Source organism: Passer montanus, unplaced genomic scaffold (assembly GCF_014805655.1).
Source record: "Passer montanus isolate IOZ18808 unplaced genomic scaffold, ASM1480565v1 scaffold341, whole genome shotgun sequence".
NCBI lineage: Eukaryota > Metazoa > Chordata > Aves > Passeriformes > Passeridae > Passer > Passer montanus.
Genome location: NW_024368164.1, coordinates 34,816 through 51,072, shown reverse-complemented (window position 1 = coordinate 51,072; position 16,257 = coordinate 34,816). Strand labels below are relative to the sequence as shown.

The following is a 16,257-nucleotide window of genomic DNA, read 5'->3' as shown; positions in this document are numbered from 1 at the left end:
CCGCCAGCGCCCGGGGGCGGGGGGGGGGGGGTGACACTGGGGGGCTCAGGTGGCGCTGGGGACCCCCCAAACCCCGGGGAAGCCTCGAGCCCACCCGGGGGGGGCAGGAGTGAGGGGGGGTCCCGGCATTTGGGGGCTCCCATCCCCCCCTCCCCCTCTGGCTCGGGACCCCCGGCGCCCCCTCGGCGGCCCCCGGCTGGAATGGGGACACGGGGAGGGGACAGCGGGGACAGCGACAGCGACAGGACAGGGGGCGGGGACAGCGACAGACCCCCCAGATTTTGGGACCCCCTCGTTTTTGGACTCCCCCCCGCCAGATTTTGGGACACCCCATCCCATATTTTGTGTCCCCCCGTATTTTGGGACACCCCAAATTTTGGGACCCCCTGGCTTTTGGGACCCCTCCCCGGATTTTGGGACCCCCTCCGATTTTGGGACACCCCAAATTTTGTCCCCCCCCAGGCCGAGCGCCGGCGGGATCTGGAGGCGGAGCTTCGTGACCTCAGCAGCCAGGTGGGCGGGGTTTGGGGAGGGGCGGGGCCAGCACCTGTCAGTCACAGCCTGGCCCCTTCTCTCCCTGAGGGGGGTGGGGCATGTGGCTGTCAATCACCCAAGTGGGCGGGGCCTGGCGCCATCGCTCGTTGTGTGGGCGGAGCTTGCAGCTGTCCATCATTTGGGGCTGTCAATCACGCCCCTGCCCAATCAGGTGGCGGCACTGGGGCGGAGCCTGGCGGCCGAACGTGGGCGGAGCCTGATCGAGGGCGGGGCTCTGCGGGCGCTGGAGATCGCGGTGGGCGGAGCCCAGGCCCGGGTGGGCGGAGCCTGCCGGGCCCTGGACCGGGCCAAGGAGCGGCTGCGGCTGCAGCAGGTGGGCGGGGCCAGGGCTGAGGGGGCGGAGCCTCTGGGGTGGGGAAGGGGTGTGGCCTGTGAGGGAGGCGGGGCTTATCGGGCAGAGTTTGGGGAGGGGCGGGGCCACGTGGGGAGGGGCCCGAGGGGGTGGAGCCACGGAATGGGCGGGGCCCTGATGGGCTGAAGGGGGCGTGGTTTGTCTAAGAAGGGCGTGGTCTGGGCTGTGTAGCTGACAATGAATTGAGGGCCTGTGTGTGGGCGTGGCCTGTGGCTGACCCCGCCCCCCTGCAGGAGGCGGGGCAGGTGCTGTGGGCGGAGCTGGAGGCCGCGCGCGCTGCCAAGGCGGGGGCGGAGCTCCGGGCTCAGGAGGCGGAGTCTCAGTGCCACGCCCGGGGGGCGGAGCTGGAGCGGCTGCGACAGGTGGGCGGGGCTAAGGCCCAATGGGCGGGGCTACAACCGGTGGGTGGGGCTAAGGTCCAGTGGGAGGGGTTATTGTGGCTGGGGCGGGGCTAAAGACAATGGGTGGGGCTAAGGGCAATGGGAGGGGCTATTGCAGATGGGGCGGGGCTAACGGCAATGGGCAGGGCTTCATCAGCTTGTGGGCGGTTAAGGGCAATGGGGTGGGGCTATTGCTGCTGGGGGTGGGGTTATGGAATAATGGGCCGGGCGAAAGCACCCGGTGGGCGTGGCTCGGGCTGTGGGCGTGTCCAATCTGGCCCCGCCCACAGGCGGTGCAGGCGGCCCAGCATTCCCGGCGGCGGGCGGAGCAGGAGCGCGACCAGGTGGCGGCCGAGGTTGGCCACGCCCCCCCGGCCAGGTGAGCTCGGCCACGCCCCCTGCCAGGCCACGGTCCCGGGGTGTCCCCTATAGCCCCTACGTGTCCCTATAACCCCCCGTGTGTCCCCAAGGAGCGCGACCAGGTGGCGGCCGAGGTTGGCCACGCCCCCCCGGCCAGGTGAGCTCGGCCACGCCCCCTGCCAGGCCACGGTCCCGGGGTGTCCCCTATAGTCCCAGTGTCCCCTATAGCCCATACGTGTCCCTATAACCCCCCCGTGTGTCCCCACATGTCCTCACATGTCCCCACATGTCCCCTATGTGTCCCTGTGTCCTCATATGTCCCCCACATGTCCCCGTGTGTCCCCTCTCTGTCCCCCATGTCTCCTCTCTGTCCCCTCTCTGTCCCCCATGTCCCTTGTCTGTCCCCTGTCCGTCTGTCTGTCACCTCTCTGTCCCCTCACTGTCCCCTCACTGTCCCCTCACTGTCCCCTGTCTGTCCCCTTCTGTCCCCATGTGTCACCCCTCTGTCCACCCTCTGTCCCCCCGTGTCCGTCTGTCTGGAGGAGCTGCGGGAGCACAACCGGGAGCTGCGGGAGCGGCTGGGGCAGCGCCTGCGACAGGTGGGGACATGGGGACACCTGGGGACACCTGGGGACACCCGGGGGGACACGGGGACACACCCATGGGACCGGCTGGGGCAGCGCCTGCGACAGGTGGGGACATGGGGCCACCTGGGGACACCTGGGGACAGCTGGGGGGACACGGGGGGACACCTGGGGACAGCTGGGGACACCCGGGGGGACACCTGGGGACACGGGGGGACACGGGGACACACCCGTGGGAGCGGCTGGGGCAGCGCCTGCGACAGGTGGGGACACCTGGGGACATGGGGACACCTGGGGACACCTGGGGACACCTGGGGGGACACGGGGACACACCCACAGGAGCGGATGGGGCAGGGCCTGCGACAGGTGGGGACACCTGGGGACACCTGGGGCAGCTGGGGACACCTGGGGACACCGGGGGGACACGGGGACAAGTGTGGATGCACCTGTGGGTGCCCTGGTTCACAGGTGTGGGCACAGGTGTGGGTGCCATGAGTTCACCTGTGGGTGCCCTGGGTGCTCTGGGCACAGGTGTGGGTGCTCTGGGTGCTGTGGGTGCTGTGGGTGCCCCGGGCACGGGTGTGGGTGCCGTGGGCACGGGTGTGGGTACAATGGGTGCTGTGGGTACAATGGGTGCTGTGGGTGCCGTGGGTGCTGTGGGTGCCATGGGTGCCCCGGGCACAGGTGTGGGTGCCATGGGCACGGGTGTGGGTACAATGGGTGCTGTGGGTGCCGTGGGTGCCCTGTGTGACCCTGACTCACCTGCGCAGGTGGAGGAGCTGCGGCAGGCGCTGGCGGTTATGGGCACAGGTGTGGGTGCTGTGGGTGCTCTGACACCAGGTGTGGGTGCTGTGGGTGCTGTGGGTGCTGTGGGTGCCATGGGTTCCATGGGTGCCCTGGGTGCCCTGGCACAGGTGTGGGTGCCCCGGCACAGGTTGGCACAGCTTTGCCCCCTCTCCCTGCGCAGGTGGAGGAGCTGCGGCGGGCGCTGGTTGTTATGGGCACAGGTGTGGGTGCCATGGGTGCCCCGGGCACGGGTGTGGGTGCCATGGGCACGGGTGTGGGTACAGTGGGTGCTGTGGGTGCTGTGGGTGCTGTGGGTGCTGTGGGTGCCGTGGGTGCCCTGGCACAGGTTGGCACAGCTCTGCCCCCTCTCCCTGCGCAGGTAGAGGAGCTGCGGCGGGCGCTGGCGGTTATGGGCACAGCTGTGGGTGCTGTGGATGCTGTGGGTGCTGTGGGTGCCCTGGCACAGGTGTGGGTGCCGTGGATGCCGTGGGTGCTGTGGGTGCCCTGGCACAGCTCTGCCCCCTCTCCCTGCGCAGGTGGAGGAGCTGCGGCGGGCACTGGCGGTTATGGGCCCAGGGCGGCGCCTGCGGCTGCTGGCGGCTGAGGCCGAGGAGCAGCGGCTGCGGGGGGAGCGGCACCGGCTGCAGGTGGGGCTGCACCTGGCTCTGCGTCACTGGGTCACCTACTGTCACCTAATGTCACCTACTGTCACCTACTGTCATCTGTGTCACTGTGTCACTGTGTCACTGTGTCACTGTGTCATCTGTCACCCGTGTCACCTGGCACGTGGCACGTGTCACCTGTGTCACCTGAGTCACTGTGTCACCTACATGTCACCTCTGTCCCCTACTGCCATCTACTATCACCTCTGTCACCTGTGTCACCTGCGTGTCACCTCTGTCACCTCTGTTATCTGGGTGTCGTCTCTGTCACCTTCTGTCACCTCCTGCTGCCCGCTGTCACCTGCTGTCCCCCACAGCCTCTGTGTCCCCACGTGTCCTCCCTGTGCCCCACGTCCCAGTGTCCCCGATGTCCCTGATGTCCCAAATCCCCCCACAATGTCCCCGATGTCCCCGATGTCCCCGATGTCCCCGATGTCCCCGATGTCCCCAATGTCCCCGATGTCCCCGATGTCCCCAATGTCCCCAATGTCCCCGATGTCCCTGATGTCCCCGATGTCCCCGATGTCCCCAGTGTCCCAAATCTCCCAACATCCCTGACGTCCCCAATCCCCCCAATGTCTCTGATGTCCCCAGTGTCCCCAATCCTCCCAGTGTCCCCCGTGTCCCCAGTCCCCTGCTGTCCCCGATGTCCCCAAATGTCCCCGATGTCCCCGATGTCCCCAGTGTCCCAAATCTCCCAACATCCCTGACGTCCCCAATCCCCCCAATGTCTCTGATGTCCCCAGTGTCCCCAATCCTCCCAGTGTCCCCAGTGTCCCCCGTGTCCCCAGTGCCCTGCTGTCCCCGATGTCCCCAAGGCCCCCAAGGTCCCTGCTGTCCCCAATGTCCTCTCAGTGTCCCCAGTGTCCCCAATCCCCCCAATGTCCCCAGGGTCCCCGCTATCCCCATTACTGTTCCCACTGTCCCCAGGTCCCCATGATGTCCCCGTTGCTGTCCCTGTGTCCCCGTTGGTGTCCCCATGTCCCCGTTGGTGTCCCTGTGTCCCCGTTGGTGTCCCCAATGTCCCCAATGTCCCCAGGCGGGTGCCACCGAGGCGGCGGGCCGGCTGCTGGCCCAGCAGGTGGCCACGGTGGCCGCAGGCTGGCTGCTGTCCCCATGTCCCCATTGGTGTCCCCATGTCCCCATGATGTCCCCAGTGTCCCCAGGCGGGCACGGTGGAGGCGGCGGGCCGGCTGCTGGCCCAGCAGGTGGCCGCGGTGGCCGTGGGCTGGCTCCTGTCCCCATGTCCCCATTGGTGTCCCCACTGGTGTCCCCAGTGTCCCCATGTCCCCATTGGTGTCCCCATGTCCCCATGATGTCCCCAATGTCCCCAGGCAGGCGCGGCCGAGGCGGCGGCCCGGCTGCTGGCCCTGTGTCCCCATTGGTGTCCCCAATGTCCCCAATGTCCCCAGGCGGGCACGGCGGAGGTGGCGGGCCGGCTGCTGTCCCTGTGTCCCCGCTGGTGTCCCCATGTCCCCATGATGTCCCCAATGTCCCCAATGTCCCCAATGTCCCCATGATGTCCCCATGTCCCCATGATGTCCCCAATGTCCCCAGGCGGGCACGGCGGAGGTGGCGGGCCGGCTGCTGTCCCCGTGTCCCCGCTGGTGTCCCCATGTCCCCAATGTCCCCATGATGTCCCCATGTCCCCATGATGTCCCCAATGTCCCCATGATGTCCCCGTGTCCCCAGGCGGGTGCCGCCGAGGCGGCGGGCCGGCTGCTGGCCCCAATGTCCCCATGATGTCCCCATGTCCCCGTTGGTGTTCCCAATGTCCCCAATGTCCCCATGTCCCCAATGTCCCCAGGCGGGTGCCACCGAGGCGGCGGGCCGGCTGCTGGCCCTGTGTCCCCGTTGGTGTCCCCATGTCCCCATTGGTGTCCCCGTGTCCCCATGTCCCCATTGGTGTCCCCATGTCCCCATGATGTCCCCATGATGTCCCCAATGTCGCGGGCACGGCGCGGGCGCTGGCCCAGGGCCGCCGGCTGCGCCAGGAGCTGCAGGAGGTCGGGGACGGCGCCGCGGCCACCGCGCGGCACGTGGCCGTGCTGAGGGCGCGCCTCAGGTGGGGACGGGACCGGGACCCCCGGACACCCTAGAGACACCCTAGAGACCCCATACAACCCTATAGACACCCTACAGACCCTATAGAACCCTATATACCCTATGGACACCCTATAGACCCTATGGACCCTATAGAACCCTATAGACCCTACGGAAACCCTATAGAACCCCTAGAGAAACCCTATAGACCCTATGGACACCCTATAGACCCTATAGACCCCATACAACCCTATAGACCCTACGGAAACCCTATAGACCCTATAGACACCATACAACCCTATAGACACCCTATAGAACCCTATAGACACCCTACAGACCCTACAGACCCCATTCAACCCTATAGACCCTACGGAAACCCTATAAACACCCTATAGACACCCTATAGACACCCTATAGACCCTATAGACCCTATGGGCACCCTATAGACCCTATAGACACCATACAACCCTATAGACCCTATGGAAGCCCTATAGACCCTATAGACACCATACAATCCTATAGACACCCTAGAGAAATCCTATAGACACCATACAACCCTATAGACCCTACGGAAACCCTATAGACACCATAGAACCACTACAGAACCCTATAGACCCTATAGAACCCTACGGAAACCCTAGACAACCCCTGGAACCCCTAGAGAAACCCTACAGACCCTATAGAACCCTATGGAAACCCTATGGAACCCCTATAGACACTATAGAACCCTATAGACCCTATGGGAACCCTAGAGAAACCTAGAGAAACCCTACAGAATCCTATAGAACCCCTAGAGAAACCCTATAGAACCCTATGGAAACAAACCCTACAGAACCCTGTAGAACCCCTATGGACCCTATGGACCCCACAGACCCCATAGAGCTCTGGGCCCCTATGGGAAGGGAGGGTCTATGGGGCGTGTGGGGCTAATGGGATATCGGGGTCCCTATGGGGTATTGGGGTCCCTATGGGGTATCGGGGTCCCTATGGGGTTTATGGGATCCTTATGGGGTCTGTGGGATCTCTATGGGGTCTATGGGGTCTGTGGGGTCTCTATGTGATATGGGGGTCCCTATGGGGTCCCTATGGCATATGGGGGTGTCTACAGGATATTGGGGTCTCTATGGGATACTGGGGTCCCTGTGGGGTTTATGGGGTCCCTATGGGGTTTATGGGGTCTATGGGCTGTCTGTGGGGTTCCCATGGGGATATTGGGGTCTCTGTGGGATACTGGGGTCCCTATGGGGTCTGTGGGGTCCCTGTGGGGTTTATGTGGTCTCTATGGGATATCGGGGTCCCTACGGGATATCGGGGTCCCCATGGGGTCTGTGGGGCCCCTGTGGGGTCTCTGGGGTCCCTGTGGGGTCAGTGGGACCCCTATGGGATATCAGGGTCCCTATGGGATATGGGGGTGTCTATGGGATATGGGGGTCTCTCTGGAATCTATGGGGTCTGTGGGGTGTCTGTAGGGTCCCCATGGGATATTGGGGTCTCTGTGGGATCTGTGGGGTCCCCATGGGATATGGGGCTGTCTATGGGGTTTATGGGGTCTCTGGGCTGTCTGTGGGGTCTCTATGGGATATCGGGGTCCCTATGGGGTCTGTGGGGTCCCTCTGGGGTTTACGGGGTCTCTATGGGATATGGGGGTCCCTATGGGCTCCATAAGGTTTATGGGGTGTCTGTGGGGTCTCCATGGGATATGGGGGTCTCTATGGGGCTTATGGGGTCTCTGGGCTGTCTGTGGGGTCCCTATGGGATATCGGGGTCCCTATGGGGTATCGGGGTCCCCATGGGGTCTGTGGGGTCCCTGTGGGGTTTATGGGGTCTGTATGAGGTTTATGAGGTTCCTATGGGATATGGGGGTCTCTATGGAAACCCGCCCGGACCCCAAACCCGCCCGGACCCCAAACCCCGCGGGGATTTGGGGCGGGGGTCCCAAAGCCATTAAAGCGCCTCGAGAGGGTCCCGGTGCCGAGGGGGACACGGGGGGACCCCAAAACCGGGGGGTCCCCGAAAGGGATTTGGGGTCGGGGGGGGTTTGGGGTCACCCCCGGACCCTTTTGGGGGTGCCGGATTTGGGGGGGGGCAGAAATCCCGGTCAGAGACCCCGAAGTGGGGGGGATCCCAAAAACAGCTGGGGGGAAACCCTAAAACCCCACAAAGGACCCCAAAATCAGCCCGGACACCCCAAAATGGCCCGGGACACCCCAAAATCAGCCGGGACACCCCAAAATCACCCCGGGACACCCCAAAATCCCCTCGGGACACCCCAAAATCAGCCGGGACACCCCAAAATCCCCCAAAATCCCCCAAAATTTCCCCAAATTCCCCCAAAAGCCGCCGCGGGGGGGCGCGCAACGCCCGCGGCGAGGGGCGGGGCTTGCATAGCTAATGAGGTGGGGGCGCGGCTCGTTCGACCAATCACGGCGCGGCATGCAAATGAGGGGCGCGGCCTCAGGGGGCGGGCGCCGTTCTCGCGCCCTCCGGGAGCTCTCGCGAGACTTCCGGGGAGGCCGCGGCGGCGGCGGGATGGGAGCGCCGAGGTGGGGCCGGGAAAGGGGAGAAAAGGGGGAAAAACGGGCAAAAACGGGCAAAACCCGGCGGGAAGCGGCGGGACGGGGCGCGCCCGGCCGCTGCGGGGGGCTGTCAGGCCGTGGGGCGGCGCGGAGCGCGGCAGGCCCTGCGTGAGGGGTGGGGGGGGCAGGGCCGCGCTGAGGGCCCGGCGGGGTTGGGGGTGAGGCCGAGGGGTCTGGGGGTGTCCCCGGGTCTGGGGGAGCCCCTGACGCCGCCGTACCCGCAGATGCCCCGGCACTGCTCCGCCGCCGGCTGCTGCACCCGCGACACCCGCGACACGCGCGGCAGAGGCATCTCCTTCCACCGGTGAGGGCCCGCAGCCACCGGGACACCCACCCCGACACCGGTGTCACCCCGCCTTGGCAACGGCCGGCACCGCTGTCACCCCCTGTCAGCAATGGGCTGGCCCAGGTGTCCCCCCCGCACTCAGCAATGGGCTGGCCCAGGTGTCCCCCCCTGTCAGCAATGGGCTGTCCCAGGTGTCACCCCCTCATTTGAGCAATGGGCTGTCCCAGGTGTCCCCCCCTGTCAGCAATGGGCTGGCCCAGGTGTCCCCCCCGCACTCAGCAATGGGCTGGCCCAGGTGTCCCCCCCTGTCAGCAATGGGCTGTCCCAGGTGTCACCCCCTCATTTGAGCAATGGGCTGTCCCAGGTGTCCCCCCCTGTCAGCAATGGGCTGTCCCAGGTGTGCCTGGGCTGTCCCAGGTGTGTCTGTCCCCCCCCGTGTGAGGGATGGTTCGGCCCTGTCCCCTGTACCGGGCCCGGCTGGGCCGTTCCATTCCCAGGCGCGCGGGGGGAGGAAGGTGCCGCCCTGCAGAAATTGGGGGGGGGGAACTGCGGCTCAGCTGTGTCACCTGTGTGTCACCTGTGTCACCTGTGTCACCTGTGTGTCACCTGTGTGTCACCTCTGTCACCTCTGTGCCACCTGTGTCACCTGTCACCTGTGCTACCTGTCACCTGTGCCACCTGTGTGTCACTTGTCACCTGTGCTGTCACCTCTGTCACCTCTGTGCCACCTGTCACCTGTGTCACCTGTTAACCCCAGTGTCCCCAGTGTCCCCAGTGTCCCATACCCCAGTGTCCCTGATGTCCCCAGTGTCGCTGTCCCCGTGTCCCCAGGCTGCAGTGCAGGGACAGCCCTGGCGGGTGCAGCCCCCAGTGTCCCCTCAGTGTCCCCTCAGTGTCCCCCCAGTGTCCCCTCAGTGTCCCCTCAGTGTCCCCATTGCTGTCCCCAGGCTGCCACAGCAGGATGACCCCCGCTGGGCACAGTCCCCGATGTCCCCCATGTCCCCATTGCTGTCCCCGATGTCCCCATGTCCCTGTCACTGTCCCAGTGTCCCCGTTGATGTCCCCAGTGTCACTGTCCCCAGGCTGCGTTGGTGGGACAACCCCTGGTGGGTGCAGTCCCCAGTGTCCCCGATGTCCCCATGTCCCCATTGCTGTCCCCACGCAATGTTCCCATGCAATGCCCCCAGTGTCCCAATGTCCCCTCAGTGTCCCAATGTCCCCTCAGTGTCCCCATTAATGTCCCCATTGGTGTCCCCAGGCTGCCGTGGTGGGACGATCCCCGGTGGGCGCAGTGGCTGCTGACCCCATACAATGTTCCCATGTCCCCTCAGTGTCCCCATGTCCCCGTTAATGTCCCCAATGTCCCCATTGATGTCCCCATGTCCCCGTTAATGTTCCCAGGCTGCCGCGGCGGGACAACCCGCGCCGGGCGCAGTGGCTGCTGACCCCATTGATGTCCCCATTGCTGTCCCCAGTGTCCCCATTGATGTCCCCATTGATGTCCCCAATGTCCCCATGTCCCCAGGCTGCCGCGGCGGGACGACCCGCGCCGGGCGCAGTGGCTGGAGAACAGCCGGCGGCGGGACCCGGCCGGGGGCGGGCGCTGGGACCCCAGCTCCAAATACATCTACTTCTGCTCGCAGCACTTCGAACAGTCCTGCTTCGAGCTCGTGGGCTACAGGTGAGCTCAGGTATAACTAGGGGTGCTCACAGGTGTGCTCAGGTGTGCTCAGGTGTGTGCAGGTGAGCTCCAAATACATCTACTTCTGCTCGCAGCACTTCGAACAGTCCTGCTTTGAGCTCGTGGGCTACAGGTGAGTGCAGGTGTGATAACGGGTGTGTGCAGGTGTGTGCAGGTGTGCATGGTCAGTGTACAGGTGTGTACAGGTGTGTACAGGTGTGTACAGGTGTGTGCAGGTGTGTACAGGTGTGTACAGGTGTGTGCAGGTGTGTGCAGGTGTGTAAGGTCAGTGTACAGGTGTGTGCAGGTGTGTACAGGTGTGTACAGGTGTGTGCAGGTGTGTAAGGTCAGTGTACAGGTGTGTGCAGGTGTGTACAGGTGTGTACAGGTGTGTGCAGGTGTGTAAGGTCAGTGTACAGGTGTGTACAGGTGTGTGCAGGTGTGTACAGGTGTGTACAGGTGTGTGCAGGTGTGTAAGGTCAGAGTACAGGTGTGTGCAGGTGTGCAAGGTAAGTGTACAGGTGTGTGCAGGTGTGTGCAGGTGTGTAAGGTCAGTGTACAGGTGTGCACAGTCAGTGTACAGGTGTGCTCAGGTGTGTGCAGGTGTGCACAGTCAGTGTACAGGTGTGTACAGGTGTGTCCAGGTGTGTGCAGGTGTGTGCAGGTGTGTAAGGTCAGTGTACAGGTGTGTCCTGGGAGTACAGGTGAGGGTACAGGTGAGCTGGGGGTCCAGGTGTGTCCTGGAGTGCGCTGCAGGTGAGATATTTTGAGGGTCTCTCCGAGGGTATTTTGGGGTCTCTCCTATGGTATTTTGGGGGTCTCTTCTATGGTATTTCAGGGTCTCTCCAGCGCTATTTTGGGGTCTCTCTGGGGCTAATTTCAGGGTCTCTCTGGGGATGCTTTGGGGGTCTCTTCTATGGTATTTCAGGGTCTCTCCAGCGCTATTTTGGGGTCTCTCTGGGGCTAATTTCAGGGTCTCTCTGGGGATGCTTTGGGGGTCTCTTCTATGGTATTTCAGGGTCTCTCCAGGGATATTTCTGGGGTCTCTCCAGGGGTATTTTGGGGTCTCTCCGGGGATATTTTGGGAGTCTCTTCTATGGTATTTCAGGGTCTCTCCAGCGCTATTTTGGGGTCTCTCTGGGGCTATTTTGGGGTCTCTCTGGCGATATTTCCGGAGTCTCTCTGGGGGTATTTGGGGGTCTCTCCGATGGTATTTTGGAGGCCTCCAGGGGTTTTTTGGGGTTTCTTTGGGGTTTTTGGGGGTCTCTCTGGGGCTATTTTGAGGGTCTCTCCGAGGGTATTTTGGGGTCTCTTCGATGGTATTTTGGGGTCTTTTCTATGGTATTTCAGGGTCTCGCCGGGGATATTTTGGGGGTCTCTCCGGGAGTATTTTGGGGTCTCTCCGGGGGTATTTCAGGGTCTCTCTGGGGATGTTTTGGGGGTCTCTCCGGAGCTCTTTTGAGGGTCTCTCTGGGGATGTTTTGGGGGTCTCTCCGGGGCTATTTTGGCGATCTCTCCGGGCTGACCGCCGTCCCTCTCCCCACAGACGTGACCCCCTCCCGGCCCCGCCGCCCCCCCCGCCGCCCTCGGACGTCTCCTGCTTCCCGCGGGACTCCAAAGACCCCGGCCCGCCCCCGGCCGGCGACCACGGCGGGGTCCCGGCGCTGCCCGGCCCCTCGGGCTCCATCCCAGAGACCCTCCTGGCGGCCACGGGCGACGACGTGGCCGCGACCACCACGCCGGCTCTGCCCGAGGGAGCCCCCCCGACCCCCGCCGGCCCCGCGGGACCCCCGGGACCGCCGTCGCCGTCGCTGTTCATGCTGCGGCTGCCGCCGCGGGCGGGCTCGTACATCCAGAGCGAGCACAGCTACCAGGTGGGCAGCGCGCTGCTCTGGAAGCGCCGCGCCGAGGCCGCGCTGGACGCGCTGGACAAGGCGCAGAGGCAGCTCCAGGCCGGCAAACGGCGCGAGCAGCGGCTGCGGCTGCGCCTGGCCGAGCTGCAGAGGGAGCGCAGGGCGGGCCCCGAGCCGCGGAGGAGCTCCAAGGAGCGCGCGGAGCTGCTCCGAGACGCCGCCGCTGCAGGAGGAGGAGGAGGGCGGTGAGGAGGTGGAGGAGCTGCGAGGCGCGGAGGTTTGTAAATAAAGGATTTTACCCTGCGGGTGCGGCTGGTGGAGCTGCGGGGGGGGGGGAACAGAGCGGGGTGAGCCGCGGAGGAGCTCCAAGGAGGCCCCGGAGCTGCGGCGGGTGGAGCTCTGAGGGAGGGGAGAGGGGTCTCCAAGCCGCGGAGGAGCTCCAAGGAGCGGCTGGAGCTGCGGCTGGTGGACTCCAGAGGGAGCGGAGCTCTAGGAGCCCGCGGAGCTGCGGCTGGTGGAGCTCCAGAGGGAGGGGAGAGCGGGCCCCAAGCCGCGGAGGAGCTCCAAGGAGAGTCCGAAGCTGCGGCTGGTGGAGCTCCAAAGGGAGCAGAGCTCCAGGAGCCCGCGGAGATGTGGGTGGTGGAGCTCCAGGGGGAGAGGAGAGGGGTCTCCAAGCTGCGGAGGAGCTCCAAAGAGCGGCTGGAGCTGCGGCTGGTGGAGCTCCAGAGGCAGAGGAGCTCCAGGGGACCGCCGTCGCCGTCGCTGTTCATGCTGCGGCTGCCGCCGCGGGCGGGCTCGTACATCCAGAGCGAGCACAGCTACCAGGTGGGCAGCGCGCTGCTCTGGAAGCGCCGCGCCGAGGCCGCGCTGGACGCGCTGGACAAGGCGCAGAGGCAGCTCCAGGCCGGCAAACGGCGCGAGCAGCGGCTGCGGCTGCGCCTGGCCGAGCTGCAGAGGGAGCGCAGGGCGGGCCCCGAGCCGCGGAGGAGCTCCAAGGAGCGCGCGGAGCTGCTCCGAGACGCCGCCGCTGCAGGAGGAGGAGGAGGGCGGTGAGGAGGTGGAGGAGCTGCGAGGCGCGGAGGTTTGTAAATAAAGGATTTTACCCTGCGGGTGCGGCTGGTGGAGCTGCGGGGGGTGGGGAACGGAGCGGGGTGAGCCGCGGAGGAGCTCCAAGGAGGAGGCCCCGGAGCTGCGGCGGGTGGAGCTCTGAGGGAGGGGAGAGGGGTCTCCAAGCCGCGGAGGAGCTCCAAGGAGCGGCTGGAGCTGCGGCTGGTGGACTCCAGAGGGAGCGGAGCTCTAGGAGCCCGCGGAGCTGCGGCTGGTGGAGCTCCAGAGGGAGGGGAGAGCGGGCCCCAAGCCGCGGAGGAGCTCCAAGGAGAGCCCGAAGCTGCGGCTGGTGGAGCTCTAAGGGAGAGGAGCTCTAGGAGCGCCCGAAGCTGTAGCGGGTGGAGCTCCAAGGGGAGGGGTCTCCAAGCCGCGGAGGAGCTCCAAGGAGCGTCCGGAGCTGCGGCTGGTGGAGCTCCAAAGGGAGCAGAGCTCCAGGAGCCCGCGGAGATGTGGGTGGGGGAGCTCCAGGGGGAGAGGAGAGGGGTCTCCAAGCTGCGGAGGAGCTCCAAAGAGCGGCTGGAGCTGCGGCTGGTGGAGCTCCAGAGGCAGAGGAGCTCCAGGAGCCCGCGGAGCTGCGGCTGGTGGAGCTCCAGGGGGAGAGGAGCTCCAAGGAGCCCACGGAGCTGCGGCGGGTGGAGCTCCAGGGGGAGAGGAGAGGGGTCTCCAAGCCGCGGAGGAGCTCCAAGGAGCGTCCGGAGCTGCGGCTGGTGGAGCTCCAGCGGGAGCGGAGCTCCGGGAGCCCGCGGAGCTGCCGCGGGTGGAGCTCCAGAGGGAGAACAGAGCGGGCCCCGAGCCGCGGAGGAGCTCCAAGGAGCGGCTGGAGCTGCGGCGGGTGGAGCTCCGGAGGGAGCGGAGCTCCAAGGAGCCCGCGGAGCTGCGGCTGGTGGAGCTCCAGGGGGAGAGGAGCTCCAAGGAGCCCACGGAGCTGCGGCGGGTGGAGCTCCGGAGGGAGCGGAGCTCCAAGGAGCCCGCGGAGCTGCGGCTGGTGGAGCTCCAGAGGGAGAACAGAGCGGGACCCCAGCTGCGGAGGAGCTCCAAGGAGCGGCTGGAGCTCCGGAGGGAACGGAGCTGCTCGGAGGTGCTGCGGGACGGGGGCGCTGGGGAGCTGGAGCAGCTCCGAGCTCGGAGCTTTGTAAATAAAGGGTTTCCAGTTTTCTGCCCGGGGTTTGTGGGGGTTTCTAGGGGGAATTTGGGGTCTCCAGGGGAAGTTTGTGGGGTCTGTAGGGGAAATTTTTGGGGGTTTTAGGGGAAATTCGGGGAAATTTGTGGGGGTTTTAGGGGAAATTTGGGGAAATTTGTGGGGTTTCTAGGGGAAATTTGTGGGGGAAATTTTTGGGGCTTGTAGGGAAATTTATGGGGATTTCTAGGGGAAATTTATGAGAATTTATGGGGGTTTCTAGGGGAAATTTGTGGGACTTCTAGGGGAAATTTGTGGGGTTCAAAGGAGAAGGATTAGGGAGAAATCGTTTGGGGAGGGGCTGGGATGGATTTAGGGTCAGGATTTCTGAGGAGCAGCGACATCACCCTGGGAATGGGGAGATTCCAGTGGGAAACTGGGAAAAAATTCCCAGTTTAGGGAATTAGGTGGGAAATTGGGGAGATTCCAGTGGGATGAGCAGCGACATCACCCTGGGAATGGGGAGATTCCAGTGGGAAACTGGGAAAAAATTCCCAGTTTAGGGAATTAGGTGGGAAACTGGGGAGGTTCCAGTGGGGTATTGGGAAGGAATTCCCAGTTTAGGGGTTTATTTGGGATATTGGGAAGGAATTCCTGGTTTAGGGAATTATTTGGGATATTGGGGAGATTTCAGTGGGATATTGGGAAAAAAATCCCAATTTAGGGAATGAGGTGGGAAATTGGGAAAATTTTGGGAAAATTTCCCCAAAAATGGGAATTAAAGGTTTAATTTCCACCACAGAGGTGCTAGGCCCGGCTAACACCAACTCCAAGGTGCCTGATTAGCCCCTAATTAACCTTTGCTAATTACCCCGAGGCCGTCAGCTCCCTGCGAAACTGCTACAACCCCAAAAAAGACCCAAATCCCCCAAATCCTTTGGCAGCCAAAAATGGGAATTAAAGGTTTAATTTCCACCAAGTCCAAGGTGCTCCAAACCTCCTCAAAGTGCCTGATTAGCCACTAATTAGTCTTTGCTAATTACCCTGGGGTCATCAGTGCTGTGGGGCCACTGTGGAGCCCCTGGAGGAGCCGCTACAATCCCAAAAAGACTCAAAAATGGGAATTAAGGGTTTAATTTCCACCAAGTCCAAGGTGCTCCACACCTCCCGAAGTGCCTGATTAGCCCTAATTAGTCTTTGCTAATTACCCTGGGGCCGCTGCGGAGCCCTTGGAGGAATCGAGCCGCTACAATCCCAAAAAACTCAAAAATGGGAATTACAGGTTTAATTTCCACCAAGTCCGAGGTGCTCCACACCTCCCGAAGTGCCTGATTAGCCCTAATTAGTCTTTGCTAATTACCCTGGGGCCGCTGCGGAGCCCCTGGAGGAATCGAGCCGCTACAATCCCAAAAAACTCAAAAATGGGAATTACAGGTTTAATTTCCACCAAGTCCGAGGTGCTCCAGACCTGCCCAAAGTGCCTGATTACCAACTAATTAATCTTTGCTAATTACCCTGGGGTCGTCAGCGCTCCAGGGCCACTGCGGAGCCCCTGGAGGAACCGGAGCCCCCTGGAGGAGCTGCTACAATCCCAAAAAACTCAAAAATGGGAATTACGGGTTTAATTTCCACCAAGTCTGAGGTGCTCCTTACTCCCCACAGTTCCTGATTAGCCATTAATTAGCCTTTGCTAATTACCCTGGGGTCATCACTCCTCCAGGGCCACTGCGGAGCCCCTGGAGGAACCGGAGCCCCCTGGAGGAGCTGCTACAATCCCAAAAAACTCAAAAATGGGAATTACGGGTTTAATTTCCACCAAGTCTGAGGTGCTCCTTACTCCCCACAGTTCCTGATTAGCCATTAATTAGCCTTTGCTAATTACCCTGGGGTCATCACTCCTCCAGGGCCACTGCGG

General features: G+C 63.5%; 2 protein-coding genes across 3 annotated transcripts in view; both read left to right on the top strand.

Moving 5' to 3' along the window:
• LOC120505331 (myosin heavy chain, embryonic smooth muscle isoform-like) overlaps window positions 1-1,678 on the top strand; it is a 1,932-nt gene extending 254 nt beyond the window's left edge. The window contains exons 2-5 of the mRNA XM_039715722.1: window positions 463-513; window positions 707-868; window positions 1,141-1,269; window positions 1,578-1,678. Coding sequence (XP_039571656.1) covers window positions 463-513; window positions 707-868; window positions 1,141-1,269; window positions 1,578-1,670 — 435 coding nt within the window. The 3' untranslated portion in view covers window positions 1,671-1,678. The remainder of the gene's footprint in view (window positions 1-462; window positions 514-706; window positions 869-1,140; window positions 1,270-1,577) is intronic.
• Window positions 1,679-8,176: 6,498 nt separating this feature from the next.
• THAP7 (THAP domain containing 7) lies at window positions 8,177-13,225 on the top strand. Of its 2 annotated transcripts, XM_039715719.1 has the most exons (5): window positions 8,177-8,265; window positions 8,523-8,602; window positions 10,110-10,265; window positions 11,812-12,057; window positions 12,862-13,225. In XM_039715719.1, exons 2-5 carry the CDS (start codon window positions 8,523-8,525, stop codon window positions 13,169-13,171), a joined length of 792 nt encoding a protein of 263 aa, XP_039571653.1. In that variant the 5' UTR covers window positions 8,177-8,265; the 3' UTR covers window positions 13,172-13,225. The 2 variants fall into 2 exon arrangements, with proteins under 2 accessions (XP_039571653.1, XP_039571652.1); XM_039715718.1 differs by lacking the exon at window positions 12,862-13,225 and having other exon boundaries at window positions 11,812-12,421.
• Window positions 13,226-16,257: the final 3,032 nt, after the last annotated feature.

Excerpts from the sequence above, each read along its gene's own strand:
- THAP7 (XM_039715719.1), top strand. The coding sequence starts at position 8,523 with ATGCCCCGGCACTGCTCCGCCGCCGGCTGCTGCACCCGCGACACCCGC. Across the intron at positions 8,603-10,109 it reads AGAGGCATCTCCTTCCACCG|GCTGCCGCGGCGGGACGACC; the intron begins GTGAGGGCCCGC and ends CCATGTCCCCAG. Across the intron at positions 12,058-12,861 it reads GCCGGCCCCGCGGGACCCCC|GGGACCGCCGTCGCCGTCGC; the intron begins GGGACCGCCGTC and ends GAGGAGCTCCAG.